The sequence below is a fragment of the Carassius carassius genome, unplaced genomic scaffold (assembly GCF_963082965.1).
Source record: "Carassius carassius unplaced genomic scaffold, fCarCar2.1 SCAFFOLD_64, whole genome shotgun sequence".
In the NCBI taxonomy this organism is placed as follows: domain Eukaryota; kingdom Metazoa; phylum Chordata; class Actinopteri; order Cypriniformes; family Cyprinidae; genus Carassius; species Carassius carassius.
The window spans coordinates 500,952-525,733 of record NW_026775161.1 but is presented as its reverse complement, the minus strand read 5'-3'; the positions used below and the strand labels follow the sequence as shown (position 1 = coordinate 525,733).

General features: G+C 38.9%; 1 protein-coding gene across 7 annotated transcripts in view; it reads left to right on the top strand.

The window, feature by feature from the left end:
- Positions 1 to 24,782, top strand: part of LOC132137490 (neurexin-2-like) — a 430,743-nt gene that overhangs the window by 57,743 nt on the left and 348,218 nt on the right. For 6 of the 7 annotated variants that reach the window (XM_059547513.1, XM_059547509.1, XM_059547510.1 and 3 more), the window contains exon 3: positions 21,405 to 21,434. The exons of the other annotated variant lie outside the window; for it this stretch is intronic. In XM_059547513.1, the coding sequence (XP_059403496.1) occupies positions 21,405 to 21,434 (30 nt within the window). The remainder of the gene's footprint in view (positions 1 to 21,404; positions 21,435 to 24,782) is intronic. 7 annotated transcript variants of the gene reach the window in all.

The window sequence follows — 24,782 nt, the reverse complement described above, 5'->3', positions numbered from 1 at the left end:
TATATCATAGCGACAATATGAAGTCTCAATAGAGAGTTTGCTATTTTGGTATGTAAATTTATCCACACAGTAAGTTTATACGTTGAAGTGATAAAGAAACATGCATGATAGAGAAAATAAAGGACAGAAGGTGCTTGATGTTCAAATGAGTTAGGTGCAATAATAATGCTTGAGAAAGTATGGGGTGCAATGCATGCACTGACCGACCCTCACCTGAAGCACACACAGAAAGACTGAACACTATTATCAGCTCAGATCTTTTCCACAGTTCATTGTGTTTGAACAGTCAAACAGACGCAGAATAACATCAGAATGAACATAAACGTGGATCTGTGCTTTACGTCTAAAAGGGACAGCAGTTTAAAAAATCCCCTGCTGTTTGTGCCATTCATGATAATCAAACAACAACCTTGTCCTGTTATTTGTTATTTGCAACTTATTTCTAATAACAAAAATAAGTCATGAACTGTACTGTTGTCATGAAATGAAGTAACTCCAGCCACACATCAGATGATCCTGCTCAGTTTCTCCTGGCGTCCATCAGACTCGTGCAGTGTTTGTCAGCGGTGTCATGTTTTCTGCTAGAGTAGGTCAGTGTGTCCTCTCCGCAGAGCTGCATTCGTTCGGTGCCGGCGTGTTGGAGCAGACCTTGATTTTTCCAGGGTTTCTGTCTTTGGATCTGAGCCTCATATGACTGAACAGACTTCGGATAGATTGGGTTCCGCTGGGATCACAAACACACATATACACACACCCGCACACAGATATAACTCTCTTTCAGAGCAAGGCTGCTGGGTAATTGGATTTAATTGGATTTAGCAGCTCACTGACCTTGTGGTTAAACTATCCTGCCCTGACAATGAGACCACGGAGTGTGAGAGGAGCGAGAAGATCCCACACACGCTTCATCCCACCAGTCCTGTGCATATTAACTCATTAATATTCCCCAGCCGTCAATGTCAAGAGATTCAGACCGTGAAACCAAGTCAGACCGCTTCTTCTGCTAGAAGGAAGGTTTGAGGTCAGAAAACGTTCTGAGCGTTCATTCCCTGTCATGTGTATCAGACCTCCATTTTCCATATTAGTTAGGTAACTAGTTAACCTGTGGTCTAACTAACCTGCATTATTGAAGGCCTGCTAACATGTTTCTGTTCTTCAGAGAATCTGAGTGCTTCTGTTTAACAGCTGCATTTACTGCGTTATGTCCCATTTACCGCGGTGTGTTTCCCTCAGGCTGGCTCTCTTCACTACACATGTTTTGTTTGATATGAGTATTTGTTCACCCATTGCTTTTCCCTTTGATGAAGATAAGCGTATGTAGCGTTCAGGGTATTTGTGTTTTTCAAAGACAAATCATTTCAGTCTTTTTCTTCTGTCCAGGTAGCCCTCAATAATTCATCGGTTGCCGTTTGTTTTGCTGGCAGCCTGTTGTTGTCTGTAGATGCTGTTAACTCTGATGTTTTCCTTCACGTCATCTTTGAGTGATTCGCTCACCTCGGGCTCTCGCTGCCCGTCTGAATCCTGTTGACCGGCTCAGACGGATCAGTACTCCAGCGCTTCTCTCACACTGACATCAGCAGATGTTCTGTCCACCTAAAACAGGACTGACGACACACACAGAAGAGCATGTGGGGAATAAATCAGAGTAGAACAGAAGCTGCTGTAAACCAGTGAAATGATTTCTCTCTCTCGTTCCGTTAGTAGTGCTTGTCTTTGTGTTCGTGGTTTAGTGCTTCATGTCTGCAGCTGTTTCTGAAGCTTTGATGAAGTTATATGCATAATCATGAGTGTAGTTTTGGACAGTTGGAGGGTTTGAGTTAGAGAATCCAGGTTTTCTGTTGTCAATGTCTAGACTGTCTCTATCTGTGCGCCAAACTTCATAATCTTTGCCATAGATTTTAATCACTTCCTTTTTTGTTCTAGGGGTGGGGGAAGGTGACAATGATGACTATCAATAATATGAGGTGCCTACAATCTACAATTAAAAAAACAAAAAAAACAAGAGTTTTTATATGTATATTCTACCATTTTTCTTCCACATAATTTTTTAGTATAAAGGTCTGTTGTGCAGCACTTTCCCAATAATAATAATAATAATAATAATAATAATAATATTTAATAATAATAATAATAATAATAATAATAAAATTGTTTGATTACACTTTAAAATATTGATATGTGAATGATTCATGTCTTAATTTGAAATGTAATCCAACCAATTTCGAATTTCTGAAAAGCTAAAAAAAAATGTCAACGAAAGTAAACATTTTAATTTCAACATCATTTATTAACTGGCTATAGTTTAATGAATTCAATTGGTTAGACGTGGTTGTGATTACTAAGATGTATTTAAAGGAATAGTTCACTGAATAATGAATATTCTGTCATCATTTACTCACTGTCCACTTGAGTAAATGTCTTTCTTCTGTTAAACACAACATATTTTGAAAGTTGTTGGTTACCATTGACTTCCATAGTATTGTTTCCCCATTCTATAGAAGTCTGTTTGGTTCCCAACATTATTCAGCATATCTTCTTTTGAGTCTATTGTGATTTGGATGAAGTGGAGGGTGAGTAAATGGCGACAGAATGTTCATTGTTCGGTGGACTATACCTTTAAGCCAGGCCTGGATTGGCTAATTGGGAGTATTCCCGGTGAGCTGGTCTGTTTTTTGGGCTGCGAGGTCCGTGGTATTGGGTTTAGTAATATCCTGTCCAGCTGCTTGCTCTCATAGCAGTGCTACCCTTTCTATTGATCATTTTTCTCCTTTTTTTCACTTTTTATACTTGATCCTAAACTTGGACCTCATTATTGAATTAGCCTACAAATTCAGGCAGCAGAAACAGCCCACTTAATTTTATTTATTTGAAAAATATGCTTTTTCATTTATTCATAGGCTAGCCTATATGGTTGCAATACAATTTTAGTTAACATTATTTTTTTTTTTTATGCTTTATCAACTGACATTCCATAGACATTCAGTTAGTTATGCTTTCAAATTTCATGACATTTGTATTTATGTAATTTCACTGTATTTTCACCTCCTAAATTTACCGCACTACTTGTACAGTAATTCACAATTCTGAAATGGTGCAATTTACTCAAGCAGATGACATTTGTTTGTATGACATAAAATTATTTTTAGAGTAATTGTACATAAACAGCCTAGATTAAGCAAAACATATGTGATTTAAATGCAGGCAGACAAGCCTCACTTATGATGCCTTTAAATTCCCCAATAGACACACATTTATCAAGTTTTAAATCTTTTTGCATATTATTCCATGCCCAGGGTGCATAATATGAAAATGCAGTTTTCCCCAGTTCTGTACAATCAGCTCATTAACATTACTCATCAGCTCTTTAGCAGAGTCTGTAAGATCTGAACTGGATTAGTATTGTGTTCCTATGGCTCAGTAGTAGAGCATTGTGTTCACAGTGCAAAAGGTCATGGGTTCAATTCCCAGGGAACACACATACTGGTAAAACCAAAAAATGTATAGTCTGAGAACACTGTAAGTCACTTTGGATAAAAGCGTCTGCTAAATGCATGAATGTAAATGATGTGTCCTATGAGGGAGAAATATGAAATGTGTGGTGCTTGGGTCCCCTGGACAGGTTTGAGAGCATTACAGAGTCCAGACTGCAGAAAACATGAAATAAAAAAAAGGCAATTTGGATTTCATGGATTGAAAATCCAAAATCTTTTCATTTGGATTTCTAGTTTGGCAGCTCCTCTGCAGAGAAACAGACACGATGAAGCTTCTGGATATGTCCCTGGTTGTGATGGAGGCAGCATAATTAAGGCAGGATGAGAATGATGGTCATATGTTGAAGTGAGCTCCAGCAGACAGTGTGTGTGTGTGTGTGTGTGTGTGTGTGTGTGTGTGTGTGAATGTTTAGTGTAGGAGCAAAGTCCATCTAAATCAGTGAGTTTCATGCTCATGAGACACAAACTGGCTGAGAAACATAACTGCCCTGATCTCTGCCAGAATGGCTTCAAAGACTTCTTCTATCAGTAATTCCCCTCGATTCTGCGGCAGAGATGCATGTAAACAGGTTTTTCTGTAAGACAAAGGTGCCGTGTGGAGATGAGTCCCTCCAGAGCGCCAGATAATCCTGTTTCCTGCAGGAACACCACTGCTCTGTTCTTCTGGCACACAGCGAGTGTGTGTGTGTGTGTGTGTGTGTGTGTGTGGGCAGGGAGCGAGCGGGAGACGGGTTCCGGTGGCTTCACCTGTCCAGCAGCACTGAGTACACACACAGTGAGCGCTCGCTCTGATCTGCGCAGGTGATCCGAGAGCATCTGAAAACACAGCAGATGGTTTGACTTGGACTCACACATGATCTGATGACCTGCACACACACACACACACACACACACACACACACACACGCGCACGTGTTCAGAAGTGATCTGGAAACACATCTCAGACTGTAGAGTCTCTCTGATGCTGTAGAAGCAAGGCATTCTGGGACTGAAAGACTATACTTCATTGCAGCCTTTGAGCTGAGCCTGTTGCCATGACGACGCCATCGGCCCACCTTCAGCACTGTGTGATTGACACTCGCTCCGACCAATCAGAGCGCAGCATTCATTGGCTGAAGGTGAACGCTCCGTCTGCAGCGCTGCGGTTAAAGTGATGCGCGGCTCGTTCCTGCAGAGGCTTCTCTTTCTCTCTTTCATCTGTTCTTCCCCTGAAGTCTGCGGCTCATGAAATAAGTCTCCGGGCGACGCTGCAGCACTATTTCACAGCACACTGACCCTGTCGCCTTGTAAAGGCGGTTAAAGATTGTTGAAATATTTGTTTACAAGGTTCAGTGCAGTTTAATTTTCTTCTGATCAACTTTTTTTTGCATTCTTTGCTCGTCTCAGCAGTCTGTCTCTCCCTCTCTCTGCAGTAGACTGCGCTTCTTTACATTTTTTTTCTTTCACAATGTTATTATTATTTTTTTTCATATCAATATTATTGAGTATTACTGAGATTTTTAATCATACAGTTTTATTACTATTTATTAATAAAAAAATACTTATTTTCACAAATACATTTGTATTTATTAATGCAAATTATTAATATTAATATTTATTTATCATGTTTTTTTCATTTAAAAAGATCATTTAGATGGGTTATCTATCTATCTATCTATCTATCTATCTATCTATCTATCTATTCTTCTTCCATCTCTTCTTCTTCCTCATCTTCCTCTTATTCTTCCTCTTCCTCTTCTTCTTCTTCTTCTTCCTCTATTTCCTCTTCCTCTTCTTTCTCTTCTTCTTCTTATTCCTCTTCCTTCTCCTCTTCTTCTTCTTCCTCTTCCTTTTCCTCATCTTCCTTTTCTTCTTTTTATTCTTTTTCTTCTTCCTCTTCTTCTTCTTCTTCTTCTTCTTCTTCCTGTTCCTCTTCTTCTTTTTCTTCTCCCACTTCTTCCTCTTCATCTTCTTCTTCCTCTTCTTTTTCTTCCTCTTCTTCCTTTTTTCCCTCTTCTTCCACTTCTTCCTCTTCCTCTTCTTCTTTTTCTTCTTCTTGTTCCTCTTATTTTTCTTCCTCTTCTTCCTCTTACACTTCTTCTTTCACTTCTTCTTCTTCTTCTTCATCTTCTTCTTTTTATTCTTTCTCTTTTTCTTATTCCTCTTCTTCTTCGTCCTCTTATTTTTCTTCCTCTTTTTCCTCTTCTTCCTCTTACACTTCTTCTTTCACTTCTTCCTCTTCCTTTTCTTCTTCTTCCACTTCTTCCTCTTCCTTTTCTTCTTCTTCCAATTCTTCTTCTTCATCTTCCTCTTCTTCTTCCGCTTCTTCTTCTTTCTCTTCCTCTTTTTCTTCCTCCTCTTCTTCTTCCTCTTCCTCTTCCTCTTCTTCTTCCTCTTCTTCTTCCTCTTCTTCTTCGCCCTCTTATTTTTCTTCCTCTTTTTCCTCTTCTTCCTCTTACACTTCTTCTTTCACTTCTTCCTCTTCCTTTTCTTCTTCTTCCACTTCTTCCTCTTCCTTTTCTTCTTCTTCCAATTCTTCTTCTTCATCTTCCTCTTCTTCTTCCGCTTCTTCTTCTTTCTCTTCTTCTTTTTCTTCCTCCTCTTCTTCTTCCTCTTCTTCTTCCTCCTCTTCTTCCTCTTCCTCCTCCTCTTCTTCTTCCTCCTCTTCCCCTTCCTCTTCCTCTTCTTCTTCTTCTTCTTCTGCTGGTTAAGTCCCCAGACTGGCTCTGAATGTGAGAACATGTTCGTCTGGTTGTAATATTATCGCTGCATTGAGTGGGAATGGTGTTCTGTTGTTCTTTCATGTTAAACAAAGTGCAGTTTTCACTCTTACTTCGCTCTTTAAACTGAAGCGTATTCTCTGAAGGTCATGATGTTTAATTCATCTGCTGCCGGGGTGAGAAGTGTGTTTTATTAAATGGCTGGCCTTCGCTGTGATTGACAGCTTTAGATGAAGACGTCTTCTGTGAGAAGCTAGAGATGGGTTTCCTCGAGGGAGCGCTTGAGAGGAACTCTGTGCTGACGCTTCAGTCCTCTTCACTCCAACGCTCACATTTATTAGTAATCTCCACAAGAAGTCGCTGGGTTTGGTGTTGATGAAGCTGGAGTCTGTTTTCCGCAGCGCTGCTGACCGCGTGATGAATCTTCCTCTGTTGCATCTTCTCGAAGTTTTCTTGTGAGTTTAGCGTGCTAATCGCTCTCAGCTCAGTCCTGGGTTCAGCATCTCTGCGTGAGGACATTAGTTTCTCATTAGTGTGTGTTTGACGCTGTACCTGCTGTGCATCGCGTGTGCTCGTGGCTCGTAAGCAGAGCTTCATTAGCTCCAGTCTAATGAGAGAGTTAAAATATAACCAGCGAGGAATCATTTAGATGACATATTAAACACAAATGCTGCAGGCTTTAGGCTGCACACATGCGTGATGGAAACGGTGCTTTGTTCGGTAAAGAAGTGATTTGAGGAGCTCTGGGACGTCAGTGATATTGATGAACTGAATGAACATGAAAACTATCAGTACTTTTTATTTTTCTTTGTTCATTTAAAATCACCTGGTTATTAATGTTATCTTTTTAACATTGATGCAAGTAAATTTAGATTATTTTTTTTTTTCAATGCAAAACTTGGTGAAAAGGGTTAGGGTTAGGGTTAGCATTTGTATAGTCTATATATTTTTTTTAGTTTATGTATAGGTAAACATTTATTTACATATATAGTATATGTATAGTCAGAATCTGTCAGTAGGTTAGTTGTGTATAGGTTTATACTGTTTAACTTCATAGTTGTATGTCTGTATTTATGTAGCACCGTGGTCCTGTGAGACACATCTCCTTCCACTGTATGTCACACATGTAGCAGAATGACAAGATCAACTTGAACTTGAGGACTTTTTGAACATTTTCAGCACATTTGAACAATAATCCATAATATTGTGTAATATTGTTAACGGTGATAAATTTGGTACTATAACTGTGATATGAAATGTTCTGTAATAAATGTCTCTTCGTTTTTATTTCAGTTTGAATTATTTTCGTACATCAAGTTGGGAATGAGAAGTGGTCCCTCGGCAACTGGCCGGAGTATTTTCTTAATTTTATTTTATTTAGTATTATATATTTTTTAGTGAACACTTATTGTGTTTCACATAGCGACCGTGTTTTTTTCAGCTCTAATAGCCCTGGATGGTGTGCAGATGATCATTCAGCTGATGTGTTAGCACACAGGTTTGGTTTATTTCTCTCATGAATGAGCCACAGCTGAGCTCAAGTTTATCTGCAGTCTCTGAGCAGGAAAAAGCCTTTCACCACACACCTCATGTTAAAAACTACATGACTAATAATAATATTGCAAGTATTGTGAGTTTCACTGTGATAAATGCTGTTAACAGTCTGAAATGCATGCATATAAGAAATATAGCTGCTTTGTGTGACTTCCAGGTGTCTGGATGCTGCTTTTGTTGAAAGGCTGGTTGTTGGATTTGCCTGGTAAGTGGCATCAGAGAGAGCTGTATCTGATCTCTAGTGGCACAGGATTCATGGTCAGTTGTTTGTGGTGTTTCTGGAGAAACTCCTGGGTTATTATGGAGTGTTTTCAGTGTGAGTCACTGCTGATGGTTCAGAGACGAGCTGAAAGGCCACAGATGTTCAGCGTTTGTTTGAGCACTGGTGTCAGGATGGTGATTATGGGTTGGAGCATCTGGAGGAAGTCAGTTGTGAATGCTGTTCTTCTGTCCATTGATCCTCAGTACACGTGTGGACTCTTGAAGAACACATGGCTCCACAACATAACTCTGATTAACGCTCCATTAGATGTCAGTGCAGTATTTCTGTTTGATGGAGCCTGTGATGTGTGGCTCAGGAAGGCCGAGAGTTATAATAACCTCCACACCATGAATATTAGATGAGAGAGTGGCTTGTGAAGCTCACCATCCTAACTGTTGTTGAGAGCCTCGCTCCATGTTTACAGTCTCACACACCGTAATAAATACGCTCAGCTAATTGATCGTTTGTTTTATAAAGTCACCGGCGTTATTAATGTTTTCTGCCGTAGGCTGAAGTGTTGGGTTTCATTCGCAGATGAGAAAACGCAGAAAATCCTCAGACAGCAGATGGAGGCTCAACTTATTTATGAGCGCTTTAATGAAGATGAAACGAGCATAAGCGATATCTCCTCCTCAGACGCTCCGCTCCGAAGGTATCAGGCAAAATAAACCGTGTAAAACATGTTGCTTTAATCAGGAAAATATGAAACATTGAACGATTCACTGAACTAATTCAATTTCATTAAATAATTATTGTTAAAATAAGAGGCAAATTGCTTTCCTCTGCCTGAGAAACTCAAAGGAGAATTGTATAATTGTATGTATTCATGTATTCACCAGCACACGCAGTGAGTCTGTCTGTCTGTGGCTCGTGTCCGTGTGAGATCAGCAGAAATATTCCCAGACCGTCGCTCTGGGGTCTGCAGGTTGGGTTTGAAACCGTGTAAATAGCACAAATAAATAAATAGAACAAAGATACAAATTAAACAATATTTTTTCAAGTTGTAGGTGTCCAAGTACAGAAACAGAATAATCAAACGTAAATAATGTCAAAGTCAAAGTCACCTTTATTTATATAGCGCTTTAAACAAAATACATTGCGTCAAAGCAACTGAACAACATTCATTAGGAAAACAGTGTCAATAATGCAAAATGATAGTTAAAGGCAGTTCATCATTGAATTCAGTTATGTCATCTCTGTTCAGTTAAATAGTGTCTGTGCATTTATTTGCAATCAAGTCAACGATATCGCTGTAGATGAAGTGTCCCCAACTAAGCAAGCCAGAGGCGACAGCGGCAAGGAACCGAAACTCCATCGGTGACAGAATGGAGAAAAAAACCTTGGGAGAAACCAGGCTCAGTTGGGGGGCCAGTTCTCCTCTAACCAGACGAAACCAGTAGTTCAATTCCAGACTGCAGCAAAGTCAGATTGTGCAGAAGAATCATCTGTTTCCTGTGGTCTTGTCCTGGTGCTCCTCTGAGACAAGGTCTTTACAGGGGATCTGTATCTGGGGCTCTAGTTGTCCTGGTCTCCGCTGTCTTTCAGGGATGTAGAGGTCCTTTCTAGGTGCTGATCCAGCATCTGGTCTGGATACGTACTGGATCCGGGTGACTGCAGTGACCCTCTGATCTGGACACAGACTGGATCTGGTGGCCACGGTGACCTCGGAATAAGAGAGAAACAGACTAATATTAGCGTAGATGCCATTCTTCTAATGATGTAGCAAGTACATAGGGTGTTATGGGAAGTGTTTACGGTTCCGGTTTACCTAATTAATGCAGCCTAAAAATCCTTTAACGGATTTGGATAATAAAAGCATATTAGTATGTTATGTGAATGCCAGGTTAAAGAGATGGGTCTTTAATCTAGATTTAAACTGCAAGAGTGTGTCTGCCTCCCGAACAATGTTAGGTAGGTTATTCCAGAGTTTAGGCGCCAAATAGGAAAAGGATCTGCCGCCCGCAGTTGATTTTGATATTCTAGTTATTATCAAATTGCCTGAGTTTTGAGAACGTAGCGGACGTAGAGGATTATAATGTAAAAGGAGCTCATTCAAGGGCTTTATAAGTAAAAAGCAATATTTTAAAATCTATGCGATGCTTGATAGGGAGCCAGTGCAGTGTTGACAGGACCGGGCTAATATGGTCATACTTCCTGGTTCTAGTAAGAACTCTTGCTGCTGCATTTTGGACTAGCTGTAGTTTGTTTACTAAGCGTGCAGAACAACCACCAAATAAAGCATTACAATAATCTAACCTTGAGGTCATAAATGCATGGATTAACATTTCTGCATTTGACATTGAGAGCATAGGCCGTAATTTAGATATATTTTTGAGATGGAAAAATGCAGTTTTACAAATGCTAGAAACGTGGCTTTCTAAGGAAAGATTGCGATCAAATAGCACACCTAGGTTCCTAACTGATGACGAAGAATTGACAGAGCAACCATCAAGTCTTAGACAGTGTTCTAGGTTATTACAAGCAGAGTTTTTAGGTCCTATAATTAACACCTCTGTTTTTTCATAATTTAGCAGTAGGAAATTACTTGTCATCCAGTTTTTTATATCGACTATGCAATCCATTAGTTTTTCAAATTGGTGTGTTTCACTGGGCCGCGAAGAAATATAGAGCTGAGTATCATCAGCATAACAGTGAAAGCTAACACCATATTTCCTGATGATATCTCACAAGGGTAACATATAAAGCGTGAAGAGTAGCGGCCCTAGTACTGAGCCTTGAGGTACTCCATACTGCACTTGTGATCGATAGGATACATCTTCATTCACTGCTACGAACTGATGGCGGTCATATAAGTACGATTTAAACCATGCTAATGCACTTCCATTAATGCCAACAAAGTGTTCAAGTCTATGCAAAAGAATGTTGTGATCATTTGTGTCAAACGCAGCACTAAGATCCAATAAAACTAATAGAGAGATATACCCACGATCAGATGATAAGAGCAGATCATTTGTAACTCTAAGAAGAGCAGTCTCAGTACTATGATACGGTCTAAATCCTGACTGGAAATCCTCACATATACCATTTTTCTCTAAGAAGGAATGTAATTGTGATGTTACCACCTTGTCTAGTATCCTGGACAGAAAAGGGAGATTCGAGATTGGTCTATAATTAACTAGTTCTTTGGGGTCAAGTTGTGGTTTTTTGATGAGAGACCAGTTTGAAGGTTTTGGGGACATATCCTAATGACAATGAGGAATTAATAATAGTCAGAAGAGGATCTATGACTTCTGGAAGCACCTCTTTTAGGAGCTTAGATGGTATAGGGTCTAACATACATGTTGTTAGTTTAGATGATTAACGTCAATGAAGGCTATAAATTAAATATAGATTAATTCTTGTTACAACTAAAAAGTAATTTAGTAAAGAGCAGCGAGTGATTTCCACTCTTTTAATTTCTTAGATTAACATAAAGGACACCGACAGCACGTAGCAAATTCTCTAGAATTTTTTAATTGGCCAGGCTTAAAAAGACTCAAACTGGTAAAAAAACAAACAAGAAAATGTATAGCCTGAACGCACTTTAAGTTGCTTTGGATAAAAGTGTCTGCTAAATGCATAAATGTAAATGTTAAAAACACGTGCAAATGAAAAGCTTTCGTGGCGACACGCAGCAGTGGCCCATCAGCTGTCCTGAGCATCTTTTTAGGCAGGCCCTGGTTATTCCTGTTGGTTTGTGGTTGATGATTACGGACCTCACAAACATTTCATCACAGAGGGCCATGAAAGCACACGCTCGCTGTGTTAACAGCTTCTTCTGATAGCAGCCGCGACCCGCTTTAATTATTAACGGCGCGGAGGCGAGGAAAGCAGCGCTGCACATCTATCATCCACACACTATATGTTATGATAAGTTCCCCTCTCCTCCCTCAGAAACCCTCCTCAATTATTAAAGCTCTTCAGTTTAGCATGAAAGGATTCTTCTGGAAAGGGTTTATTCTGGACGTTGATCTGCTGTGTTTCTTCTGTCTCCAGGTCACTTAATAGTGAATAATCACTGCTGTGTCATCAAGCTGATGCTGGAATCACTGAACGCATTTCATTTGTGTTCTGATCTGCCAACCAAACGTGCTTCTGCTTTGCCTTTGCTTGATTTTATAGTTTAACAATATTTAAATATAATTAAGGTGAAACGCTACAGGTGATTCAGACTGTGCTCCGTGACTTGAGAGTGTCCCAGCTCCAGGTCCTTTCTGACGCCGTCCTCTCCTCTCTCTCCCACTTGTGCACTTTCTGTACTGTCCTGTATAAACAAACACAAAAACACCAAAAATAAATCCTCATAAGATATCAGCTTTGATATTGTGAAATATCTTTAACAGAAAACTGAATGCCGAATAAATCACACAATATTTTCACTTTACAGTTCAATAACAGTGAGGTTGGAAACAAAGTGCACAAGACTATTCATTAAACACTTATTTAATGTATGCAGATGAAAGTTTTCAGACCCCCAGTTACACTGTTTTAACCAGAACACTAAAAATACAATGTCTTTATTAAAACCAGTAAAATCAAATTAAGCACATTTTCATTAAACCAAGTAAAATCCAAACAATCACAAAAGGTGAGTGAATCTCTAGCAGATGTGACAATGCAGTGGAGCAGATGATCAGTTCCTCACCAATGTGCTGATAATAAACTGGATCCCTGATGACTCTACAAGCGGAAAGAAGAAACGCTTTACTGAAACGCTCTTAAAAAGCAGGATTTCATCTCTAGTAGATCCACCATAATGACCAACATTAAATGTCAGCAGTGTACTAGTCCTAACTATTCAGCTACAGCTCTACAGTTCAGACATGAGGCAGTTTTATAACTAATAAGAATATTTATTGTTGTCAGCCACTTTAACATTGTTAATACACAGTTTGAACATCAACACTGCACTGTGCTTACATACAGGTAAATAAAAAAACTTAATGATTAATAATTAATACATTAATACAATTAATACATAAACTTAAATTTAAGTTAAATGATACGAATAATATATATATATATATATATATATATATATATATATAATTATTATTCGTAAGACGAAAGACAATAATAACTGTCATATTTTCAAATTTAGAGTATATTTATATTTAACATATACCTTTAAAATTTTAGAATCATGATCAAAATATTGTAGAAGACTATTAAAATAATAATAATGATCTTAAATAATTTTATAATAATAATTTAAAAGGCATACATTTATTTTGTGTGCTGTTGAAGAAATTAAGTTGATTCAACATACAGATTTTGTAAAAAAAACAACAACAACAACAACAATGTTGATTTACATTAAGTGTTAAAGAGTCAAGAATGTCTGACAATAATAATAAAGATGATGATGGTGATGGTGATTTTCTCTCTGTCGTGTTTTGCCTGACAGAGGATCATCGGGCGGAGCATCTGTCGGGTCACATGATGCTTCATCCTCCAGTCCGGAGCTGGTCCAGAATCAGTGTAAAGTGTTCTGCAGACGTGTTCACACTCATGAGTGTGCTTACAGATGCTGTGTTTCTGTGTGTGAACGTGCTTCAATCATCATGATATTGATGAGGAATCTGTGGTCTAACCGGTGAGCTCTGTACTGCAGCTGCGGGACACGTTTGAGTTTCCAAGCACATCCTCCTTAATGACAAAATGATGAGTCTTCCTCCATCTGTCACTCAAACCGTTGGCCAATCAGATGCTCGGTTTGCTGAAGCCAGCTTTGTGAATCGTTGTCTTAATTATTGTTGTGATGTCTGAGATCTGCTGCAGTATGAATAATAATATGGCGCAGTGGTGAATGAATGCTTCTGAGAGTCTCTTCCGCTCTATTATTAGTCTTTTGACTGCAGCACATGGCCGCTGTGGTAATCTGTTGATGGCAGTGATTTGGCCGCTGTGTTTCTGTGAGACGTGTGAAAGCGATGAGACTCGAGTGTCACTGTTGGCCTCAGCGTTTCCCACACGCTCCCATATGGCCAATCAGACGACAGCCTCCACAGATCCTGATACAACTGGCTCCGTTCCTTCAGTTCAGCTAGACTCTGTGTGTGTGTGTGTGTGTGTGTGTGAGAGTGTGTGTGTGTGTGTGTGTGTGTGAGAGAGTGTATATATATGTGTGTGTGTGTGTGTGTGTGTGTGTGTGTGTGTGTGTGTGTGTGTGTGTGTGTGTGTAAGATTGACTGACTGAGTGAGTGTGTGTGTGTGTCTGTGAGAAAGTGTGTGTGTGTGTGTGTTTGTGTGTGTGTGCATGTGTGAGAGTGCGTGTGTGTGTGTGTGTGTGTGTGTGTGTTTGTCATCTCACATGGGAAATGTCTTCATCCTCATGCGCCCCCTATGCGTGAGATGACCATTTATAGATAGTTAGTTAAATGATAACTAGTGCTGTCAGTTGACTAATATCTTTAATTAATTAACAACCACTCTGATGGGAGGAAGAGCCTTTTTTGTACTTAATATTGCTGCATTGATGCAATTATTTGACATCTTTGTATATGTTATTTATAGTTTTTATTTATGTAGTTTTTGTTAATGTTGTATATTGTTCTTGTATTGCTTTAAAAGATGAAGTCTTCAGTATCACATGATCCTTTGTTCCTCTGTTTCTGGTTCCTGTCTGCGTGCTGCGAGCGGTTTGTGATTGTAGCTCCATGTAGCTTTGCTTTTCTGTTCAATCTCTATCTTACTGTCACTCTCTGTTGTCTAAAGTGATCAAATAAAAACTTAATTCCCACCATGGGCCCTATTTTAATGATCTACAGTAAGTGCATGGTCTTAAGCAGACGGCGCAGGTGCACTTAGACTACAGCGTTTCAGGATCCACTTTTGCTAGTATAACGATGTAAAAAACGTGATCTAAAAGGGTTTTCCCTATTCTCTTAATGTGTAATGGCTGTGTTTTAGAGCATAAAATGCAATAAACCAACCAGAGTCTCTTCTCCCTTTCTCTTTAAGAGCGAGTTGCGCTCAGGCCATGGAGGATTAGCTATTCACACGGCAACATTGTGAGGCACACAGACTGAACGTGTCTCCAGGGCACAAACAGATCTGATACACACAATGACTACCCATTATGACATCTACGACAGTTTTATAATTTATGTAGCCTACACAATAACTTTCTTTTACACTGTAAAACTTGCTAGCTGCCTCCCGTCACAGAGGTCAGTTAATTCTCAGCACATAGAGACTCTTTCACCTAGATATCACACTATAGAGACTGTGTCTGTTCCCCGAACTAGAAAATACAAAAAACGTCCAAACCAAGTTAAGATTAACAATTTAATTGAGGTTCAACAAATAAAAAACAGAATCAATATGGATAAACAAATGATAAAGCTTGGCTTATTGAATATCAGATCCCTTTCTACGAAACCACTTTTTGTAAATAATATGATCACTGATCATAATATAGATGTACTCTGTTTGACAGAAACCTGGCTAAAACCTGATGATTACATTATTTTAAATGAGTCCACCCCCCAAGATTACTGTTATAAACATGAGCCGCGTCTAAAAGGCAAAGGGGGAGGTGTTGCTTCAATTTATAACAACGTTTTCAGGATTTCTCAGAGGGCAGGCTTCAAGTATAACTCGTTTGAAGTAATGGTGCTTCATTTAACATTATCCAGAGAAACAAATGTTAATGATAAATCCCCTGTGATGTTTGTACTGGCTACTGTATACAGGCCACCAGGGCACCATACAGACTTTATTAAAGAGTTTGGTGATTTTACATCCGAGTTAGTTCTGGCTGCAGATAAAGTTTTAATAGTTGGTGATTTTAATATCCATGTTGATAATGAAAACGATGCATTGGGATCAGCATTTATAGACATTCTGAACTCTATTGGTGTTAGACAACACGTTTCAGGACCTACTCATTGTCGAAATCATACTCTAGATTTAATACTGTCACATGGAATTGATGTTGATGGTGTTGAAATTATTCAGCCAAGTGATGATATCTCAGATCATTATTTAGTTCTTTGCAAACTTCATATAGCCAAAATTGTAAATTCTACTTCTTGTTACAAGTATGGAAGAACCATCACTTCTACCACAAAAGACTGCTTTTTAAGTTATCTTCCTGATGTATCCAAATTCCTTAGCATATCCAAAACCTCAGAACAACTTGATGATGTAACAGAAACTATGGACTCTCTCTTTTCTAGCACTTTAAATACAGTTGCTCCTTTACGCTTAAGGAAGGTTAAGGAAAACAGTTTGACACCATGGTATAATGAGTGCACTATTTAATACTGTAAAGTGCTTTAACACAATCTGTATTGTTAAATAGCGCTATATAAATAAAGGTGATATGGCTTGGCTTTATTGTTTATCTTTTATTTTATTATTATAATTTATTTTTTCATGGTGTATTACTGTTCAGTTTTATTTGTGTTGTGTTTAATATTAAATTGAGTTGAGCCTGTTTCTTTATTTTATATTATATGATATTTTGTTTATTTAATTTAAATTTATTTGTTATTATATTTTAATTGATTTGATTTGACCGTTGTTCTCTGTATGTATGTAGTTTTTGATTAGATTTGATCTGTGCCTGTAAACTGGAGCTCTTCACTCACACTCTTGAGTCATCGGCAGTCGGAGGACTGAAGGTGATTTTAGAGTATAATCGACACGTCCTCCATGTGAGTCTAATTCATAATTCATACTTACGGTGATTGTTTTTGCTGCTCTATTTCCGGCTGAGCTCGTCTGAGTTGCGTTACTTTACTACTCTTCTTCTCAGTGGTTTGACAGCCAGATTCAGAGCACCACAGTATTTCCATATCCTGTCATCGCCATGTTATTCTCTGTCTGGTGCTTCCTTTTTGGGGCAAAAGGGATTTCTGAGTAACGGATGCTGCAGATGCCGTCAGAGTGTTTTCTGAATGCTGACAGGTTTTTAGACCCATGTATGATCTGATAATGCACATTAGATTGCAGATCAGCATCACTCAACAAGCAGTGTTTGGCTCTCCTTCAGGTTCATTGCAAAACACCAGAATCCTCTATCGCTTCTCAAAAAACATCCGTAAATCAATCTTTGACATACACCTAATAGTTTTTTGTTCTCCTAACTAAACGTGATTATATGGTTAGTTGTGTTTTCTTATCTGCGTTTAGGATGCTCTTTCCTCTGAAACCCAGCAGATCTGAAGTTGATAGAAAGAACTTTCTCTGGTATGACGCGACAGGGTTTGAAGAGCAAAGCAGAGCAACCAAAAGGCAGCTATTACAGATATATGCAAAATCATTTAGATCTGTCGTTGTGTGGAGAGAAAGATCAGAATGATGCAGTACATGTCAAAAACACGCTAAATCTGCTCTTCTGACTGCACAGCATCAGTCCACAGCTCATCTGATCTCCTTTCTCATTGTTCAGAGCGATTTGCTCTCCTGCATGAACTGCAGACTCATGTTTCTGATGTTGCTCATTAAAGGTTTTTTTTTTTGTTTACAAAGCTCATCGTCCTGAAGAGTGAGGCGTGCTCTGATTGGTCAGCTATCCAGTGCGTTGTGATTGGCTGAATGCCTTAAGCGTGTGACAGAAATATTACGCTCCTTACCGTACTGTGATGTGTGTCCCGGAGCGCAGAGACAAAACCAAAAAAACCCATTACAAACAAGATTTTTTTGCATCCAGTGGGGACATAATTACTGATTATAATGACTTTTACTACATTGCGTATCGTGCCAGAAAAAAGAAAATTGAGTCAAAACTCATGTTTGAATCATCAGCGGCACATTCTTTAAATATGAAACACACTTACAGACTGTGAGTCAGAAGACCACACTGTCCTTGTGAAGTTGTTATTGCCTCACTTTATAGAAACAGACACCGACAATGAAGACTACTCTCACAGGAAACAGTCTTCAGTAATGCTGCGTTCACACCAAACGCGAAAAGAGTGTCTGGCGCGAATGATTTCAATTTCGATTTCAATTTCAATTTCAATTGATTTCAATTTCGATTCATTTGCACGAATGATGCGATTTGAGCGTCTGGTGCGATACGCACGAATAGTACTTTAGTGCATTTACGCGTTGAACAATGTGAACTTTGGCGTCAATTCGCGCCGCGTGAACCAATCAGGGCCCTGCTAGGAGTCACTCATTCAACATGGAGGAACGACTGATGTTGTCAGTGAGCAGTCACCCAGAGCTTTATGACACAAGTATCACACACAAGATCATATTTCAGGAATAAAAAGATGCTCTATTTCGCTCTAGACACACGAATGCATTCAAAATGTTTAAGCGGCAAACTAGATGCGGTGCTACAATCTGATTATTTGGGTTGAACTGTTCTGGAACAGTGTTGACATACATCTTAATCTTAACCACAGATTTCTAGTTTTAACTAGTGTTAGAACGATCCGTTTTAGGAGGAAGCGGTTGACTCTTAACTGTGATAAAGAATATCTCTTTGGATTTGAGACTTCAGTCTTTGTAACTTCACAGATCTTCTTCATGCACCAGGAGCTTGTTACACTCCAGAGAGAAAGGCACAGTTGAAATCACCTCATATGAGCCCTTTAAGTTCTCAACTAATTAGCGTGGTTTAGAAACACTAGGTATGATGCAAAAGAGAAGATGGTAACCTTGTTGTGCTCACCTGTGAATTAAAGAAGAGTTTATTTAGAAGCAGATATTGTGTTAGAGCGGTGTGACTTTATTCAGTTGTTCTCAATGAAACCAGACAGCAGCAGAAAGCACAGTATAACGAGTCTGTTCAGCATGTGCACAGTGTGTGTGTCTGTGTGTGTGAGAGAGAGAGAGAATTAGATGTTTTGTTTCCAGCCAAGACTTGGAGAAACTTGTTCATGCCTTCATCACCAGCAGGGTGGACTATTGTGATGGGCTCCTCACCGGCCTTCCCAAAAAGACCATTAGACAGCTGCAGCTCATCCAGAACACTGCTGCCAGGATTCTGACTAGAACCAGAAAATCTGAGCATATCACACCAGTCCTCAGGTCCTTACACTGGCTTCCAGTTACATTTAGGATTGATTTTAAAGTACTTTTACTCGTATATAAGTCACTAAATGACCTAGGACCGAAATATATTTCAGATATGCTCACTGAATATAAACCTAACAGAGCACTCAGATCATTAGGATCGAGTCAGTTAGAAATACCAAGGGTTCACACAAAACAAGGGGAGTCCTCCTTTAGTTACTATGCCGCTCGCAGTTGGAATCAGCTTCCAGAAGAGATCAGATGTGCTAAAACACTGGTCACATTTAAATCTAGACTTAAAACTCATCTGTTTAGCTGTGCATTTATTGAATGAGCACTGTGCAATGTCCGAACTGATTGCACTATATTATATGTATAATCTTTTCATATGCTTAACTGTTTTTATTCTTTTTAAATAAATGTTCAAAAGTTTTTAAATTCCTTGTTTTATTGTTGAGATAATTTTTTTAGGATTATTTTAATTACTTTTATGTAAAGCAGTTTGAATTATCATAGTGAATGAAGTCTGTTATAAATTTCAATTAAATTCAAGAATTTGAATCGCCAGGAACGGGATGTAAATGTGATTGTAAACTAGATTAAAATGATTTGAAATTCACATGGTGATTTTAACTTGTAAAACGTTGACCTGGTTAAAGGTCTGAGCGAGTGTTTTTAGGGAGCGCTGTCGTCCAGTGCTCCTCTCGCCTCACCGGAGGAGATTGCTGCATTTCAACATCTGCTGTGTTCTTGCAGCTAGTTCTGTCTGTGTGATGGTTGGCTTGTGGGAACAGTAGCATGTTTCTTTTGTCACGCGTGTTGCCTGAAAAGAGCTCTTGCTCTTGAGATATTGCAGTTGTTTGGCTGAATGAAAATGCAGTGAGCGTGTCGAACACTGAATGTTTTTTTTTGTTTGTTTTGTTTTGTGGTCTTGTGCATCAAAAGGTGTTGGATGTAGAAACTCCTTTGTGTTACAGAAGACGTTTATTACCTTCATCTCCAGTTTGCTGGAATCACACAGATCTTGAGGAAGGTTGTGACTGGAGAATGACCTCAGCTCGGCTCTGATGAGGATGATAATGTGTGGCCTTTATACAGCTTGTTCTGTGTAGCAATGCTTTAGAAGAGCGTAGACATCGCTTCAGTGTGATTTGTTGTTGATGTCCAGTCAAGTTCTGCATTCTATTGATGCAGTTCATCTGTTAATAGAAGCTAAATTAGGTGATGTCCACATGGACAGTGTTTTCCTCTTCAATAAATCATCACATTTGTGTTTTGTTTCAGGGATCAAAACCTGCCGTGTTTGCATTGGTCGTGAGTTTGAGATGCTCAGAAGGGTTTGATCATAATGTGTGAGCAAATATATTTTTACTGCCTTTCATTTTAAAAATAATAAAAAAAATTCTGCTTAAAGCAAGACATTATTTTTTCACATGCACTGGCCACTTGTGAGAGTTTAGATCGTTTGGACACTTTTCACAACGTGATGTTGATTAGAGTAACATCACAGTGTTTATTTCATTGTACTTTATCTGTTTGCGTCTGTAGATTTTATTTCCAATCCATATCTTCACTTAAGCAGTCAAACATAGTGCTCTCTGTATTCTGAAGGTTGTTCACATCATTCACATCGATGCATGCAACATTTTATTCCCCCAAAAAAGGTGAACATGCATAAAGAGTTTTTTTCCTCCACTTCAGCGGTACTTACACCGAACATAGCAATTTTATTCAGAGGGGTTTGTTGATATGTCATTTAGGCTGATTCATTTTATTCCTAAAAACATAGTGAAAATGTATGTGTGTTGCCAGTATTATGGAGTGACCGAAGGAGAACTCCTCTTTAACTCTGATTATGAGCCTGACTTTAACCAGTAGTGTGGTGAGATCTGTCTTGGCTCGGGCTCAGTCTCAGGAGTCTTGAGCAGTCTCTTCATCACTCTCTGGATAGTCTCTCGTGTGTGTGGTTGGAGTCCGAATCGAGCCGTCGTAGATGAATCAGTCGGGTGTTTCTGTTCTGACAGAAGTATGTGTAGTTAATCCAGACGCTCTTGAACTCTGCCAAACAGTTGTGTGTGTGTGTGTGTGTGTGTGTGTTTCCATAAGACCAGAGGGGAAAAAAGCATTTGAGCGAGCAATGGCCTTCGGGGTTGCACTGAATGAAATGCTTTTTTTTCCTACCCCCCCCTCACTCAAGAAGCGTTCACTCGTTCGTTGGTTCATTTGTTTTTTCAGCCCTTATTTTCTCTCTCTTCTTTCTTTTCTCTTTTTGGTTTGAGTTGGTCTTTGACATCCGAGCGTGCCCCGGGATGTCTGTCACAAACTGCAGTCCAACCTTGTGACAATGCTTGCTTTCTTCCCGTGCCTTTTTATGACCTTCTTTTTTCATTTCTTTCTTTTGTTTCTGTTCTTTCCTTCAAGGTCTGGCGCACCTGACGTTAAACAGCCAAGGTATGGTTCATTCCGTTTTCCATTCTTTTCTTTAGTAAGGAAACAGATCTGTCTGTCTCTCCCCTCCCTCCGTCTCTTGTCTCGAACCCTCCGAACACTGTCCTCCTCCCCATCGTACTGTGTTGCTGTATGCCCATCCTGAAGATGACCTCTGACCTCTGACCTCCCGGACACAGGTAACGCTCTCCTGCTCTCGATGCTGGGGTTGAAATGCTGCTGTAATGTCACTCACAGATGAAGGGTGTGTTTGTGTTCAGAATGCACAGAGTCTCATTCTGTGGTCATTCTCATTGTTTGGCAATTACTCAAGCTGTTAATCATCTTCAGTCGCTCTCACATCTGCTCTGATTGAATCAACAAATGTTTGTTTTAATGCTTTTTCTGATGCAATGTGTTATCTGTGTTCAGCATCACTCATTTTACAGTGAAATTTCTGTGAACTAACTGAAATCCTCATTCTTTACTTTACTCAACTTTATTGTCCTTAAAGGGCACTTCTAGACAGCAGTACACATGCACTTACAGCAGCAACACAGCACACATATAAAACACATACATTTATAATAAATCATTTAAACACCTAATTTCAGCAGGTACAAAGGAAATGTTATGTCTGTTTGATTTGCACCAAGGAGGTTTAAATCCGTCCAGAAGGAAGCAGTTGATGGATGAGTGACATCAGACAGGACTAACTGGCCCTTCTTAGTCACCTTATATTCATATCCCACTATCTTACTGCACATCTTAACTGTACTACTCAACTTACCCCTGTTCCTTACATTCAAATTGCCATACCAACAAATAATAGAAAAACTTAAGATAGATTCAATAAAACAAGTATAAAACATCTTCATGAAAGAAACATCCACATGAAGTTCAAAGTTTCCTCAGAAAATACATACGTACTACATTTTTATTTGTCATTCAACACAGTGCTTATATATTTGTGACCACTTCTACCTGATATCTCTTAATAACGACAGGCAACAAAGGTACAAAGTTCTTCTTACAGAAATCAATGAGCATCTCTTTTGTTTCCGAAGCATTAATGTTTAAAGATGAAGCATCACGCTCTTGAATGAAATGATCTAGCACCGGACCATGACTCCCATCTGACTAAGAGAGGAGAGACACAGTCACTGAATCATCTGCACATTTAATAATGTGTCTCCCTAAAAACACTCTGACAATCATCAGTGTATGAAGAAAACAAGAGAGGGGACAAAACACAACCCTGTGGGCTACCAGCAGAAGACAACACCCCATTGACACCTACTCTTTGGGATCTGCTAAAATCCACCAACCAGCACACAACATAAGTCTAAATTAAAAGTTTCTTTGCCAAAATATGAGGAATTAGTTTTACCTTCTGAATGTTTTAGAATCAAATGTAGTAAGAAGTGTCCTCTTAAACTGCTCAAGCTGAACTGCACAGGATCACGAGCTGACTGTGTTCAGATAAACACCCTCACATCAAACCTGTTTCTAATGCGACACAAAAGATATTTTAACGAATGTTTCTGTCTGTCCGTAGAATGGACATTGGGGATCCCAGAGTTCGTAGAAATGTCTTCTTTTCAGAAAAGGACGTGGGTTTGGATGACATGAGTAAATTATTATTATTTTGAGTGAACTATAAATTTCAGGTGCTATTTAATGATAGTTAGAGGCCTACACTGTAATGTTGGTGATCTCAGGTGTTTCTATCATTCACACACACACAGATGTGTTGGGTTCTCTGACAGGTAAATCCTTCACTTGGTGTCTGTTTATCCACCACACTGTTAAAGCTCTGTAATGTTTGAGCTCAGCAGGTTTCATTGGTTTTAAGCTCAAAGACTGTTATTTGACTAATCGGAGTTTCCCTCAGTCGTCAGTTTAGAGCTGGTCAGAAGAAGTGCGCTCCGTGTTCCTGCTCTACTGTCATCTTCAGCTCTGTTTTGACAGGACTAGTTTTGGAGATACATTTGTTTCACAGACTTACTTTCTCATTTAATCCAGTCCGAATCCATCTCTCAGAGAGCTTGTAAAATTCAGAAAGCACATCTCCTCTGGGAAGGAATGTGTGTGACTGCCGTTTATTTCTTTCTTTTTTACAGTGAATCAACAGATGCGTTTGACTCTTGTCACTAAAGTTGTGTTTGTTGTTAGGTGGTAAGCTGCTCTTCAGTTATTGATTTAGACCTGATTCCTGATGCTGCCGTCACGTCTGATCTAGAACAGAAATACAAACAGTGATCAGTAATCACAGTGTCAGATCCTTCCCATTATTACAGATCCACTGATATCGATTTTCTAGAACTGATACCGATTATTGACCGATCACCGATAGGTAAAACCAGTATTTATTTATTGTTTTACATCTTTCTTTCAGCATTCCAGTAACTCTAATAGTAACAACACACAAAATAGGTTTACAAAGTCAAATGTGTTGAATAGAGAACATAAAGCACAGGGGAGTGGATTGATTCTGCTTAAATGTAGTCCACTACAGTTGTAAATGTTTAGCGTCTGCAATATGAAACTACATTGTGCGTTGGTTAATAGACTGAAATGTGTACACTGTGAGGAAATTAACAAACAAAACAGCAAATACAGAGTTGTTATCAGAGTTGCAGATAGTATTTTTGTCTTCCTAACTGATTATGAAATGCCTGCAGACATCGCTCTGTTTATATGTGTTTACACAGAACTTACACTCATTTCCACAGAGCTGTAATCACCCGTATGTTTGTTAATGAAATAAAGGTTATATAGTAATGTTAATGTAATGTAGACAGTCTTAAGTTAGTGGACCTTGTTCAAACTGGCTTAAGTCCCGACCGCAGTGATGCCGGAGAATAGTGTAAGCTCATTTTATAATGAGTTACCTGTTCTCTTAAATTTAGGTGTTAATGCTTTTCTTTAGGTGTGGACCTACACAAATATAAAAGAGAATATGAGCTGAAAATAAAGTGGAAAGTCAGTCAGATTTGTTGAAAATAATTCCAAAGCGTACAGCACATGCTACCGCAGGACAGATGCAGATCCTGGTGAAGGTATAGGTCTAGCAGAAACTAGACACAGTAGAGTATAATTCATCAAATCATTGACTCCTTTTTCATCTTAACATATTTGAGCTTGCAGTAGTAAGCCACCACACACTACAGCTGTGGAATTTAATCATTTATGACACATCACGATGCTGATCTGCATAAATATAATGAAATAGTCATCTCATACAATGCACTGTTAATGTGCTGATAATGAAATGTTGTGTATGCCTTTAGAAGCAATGCATCTTTTGTTTCCAGATGATCTTACTTCTACCAAATAATTAAACTCTTTAGAGCAAGATATTTGAGCACT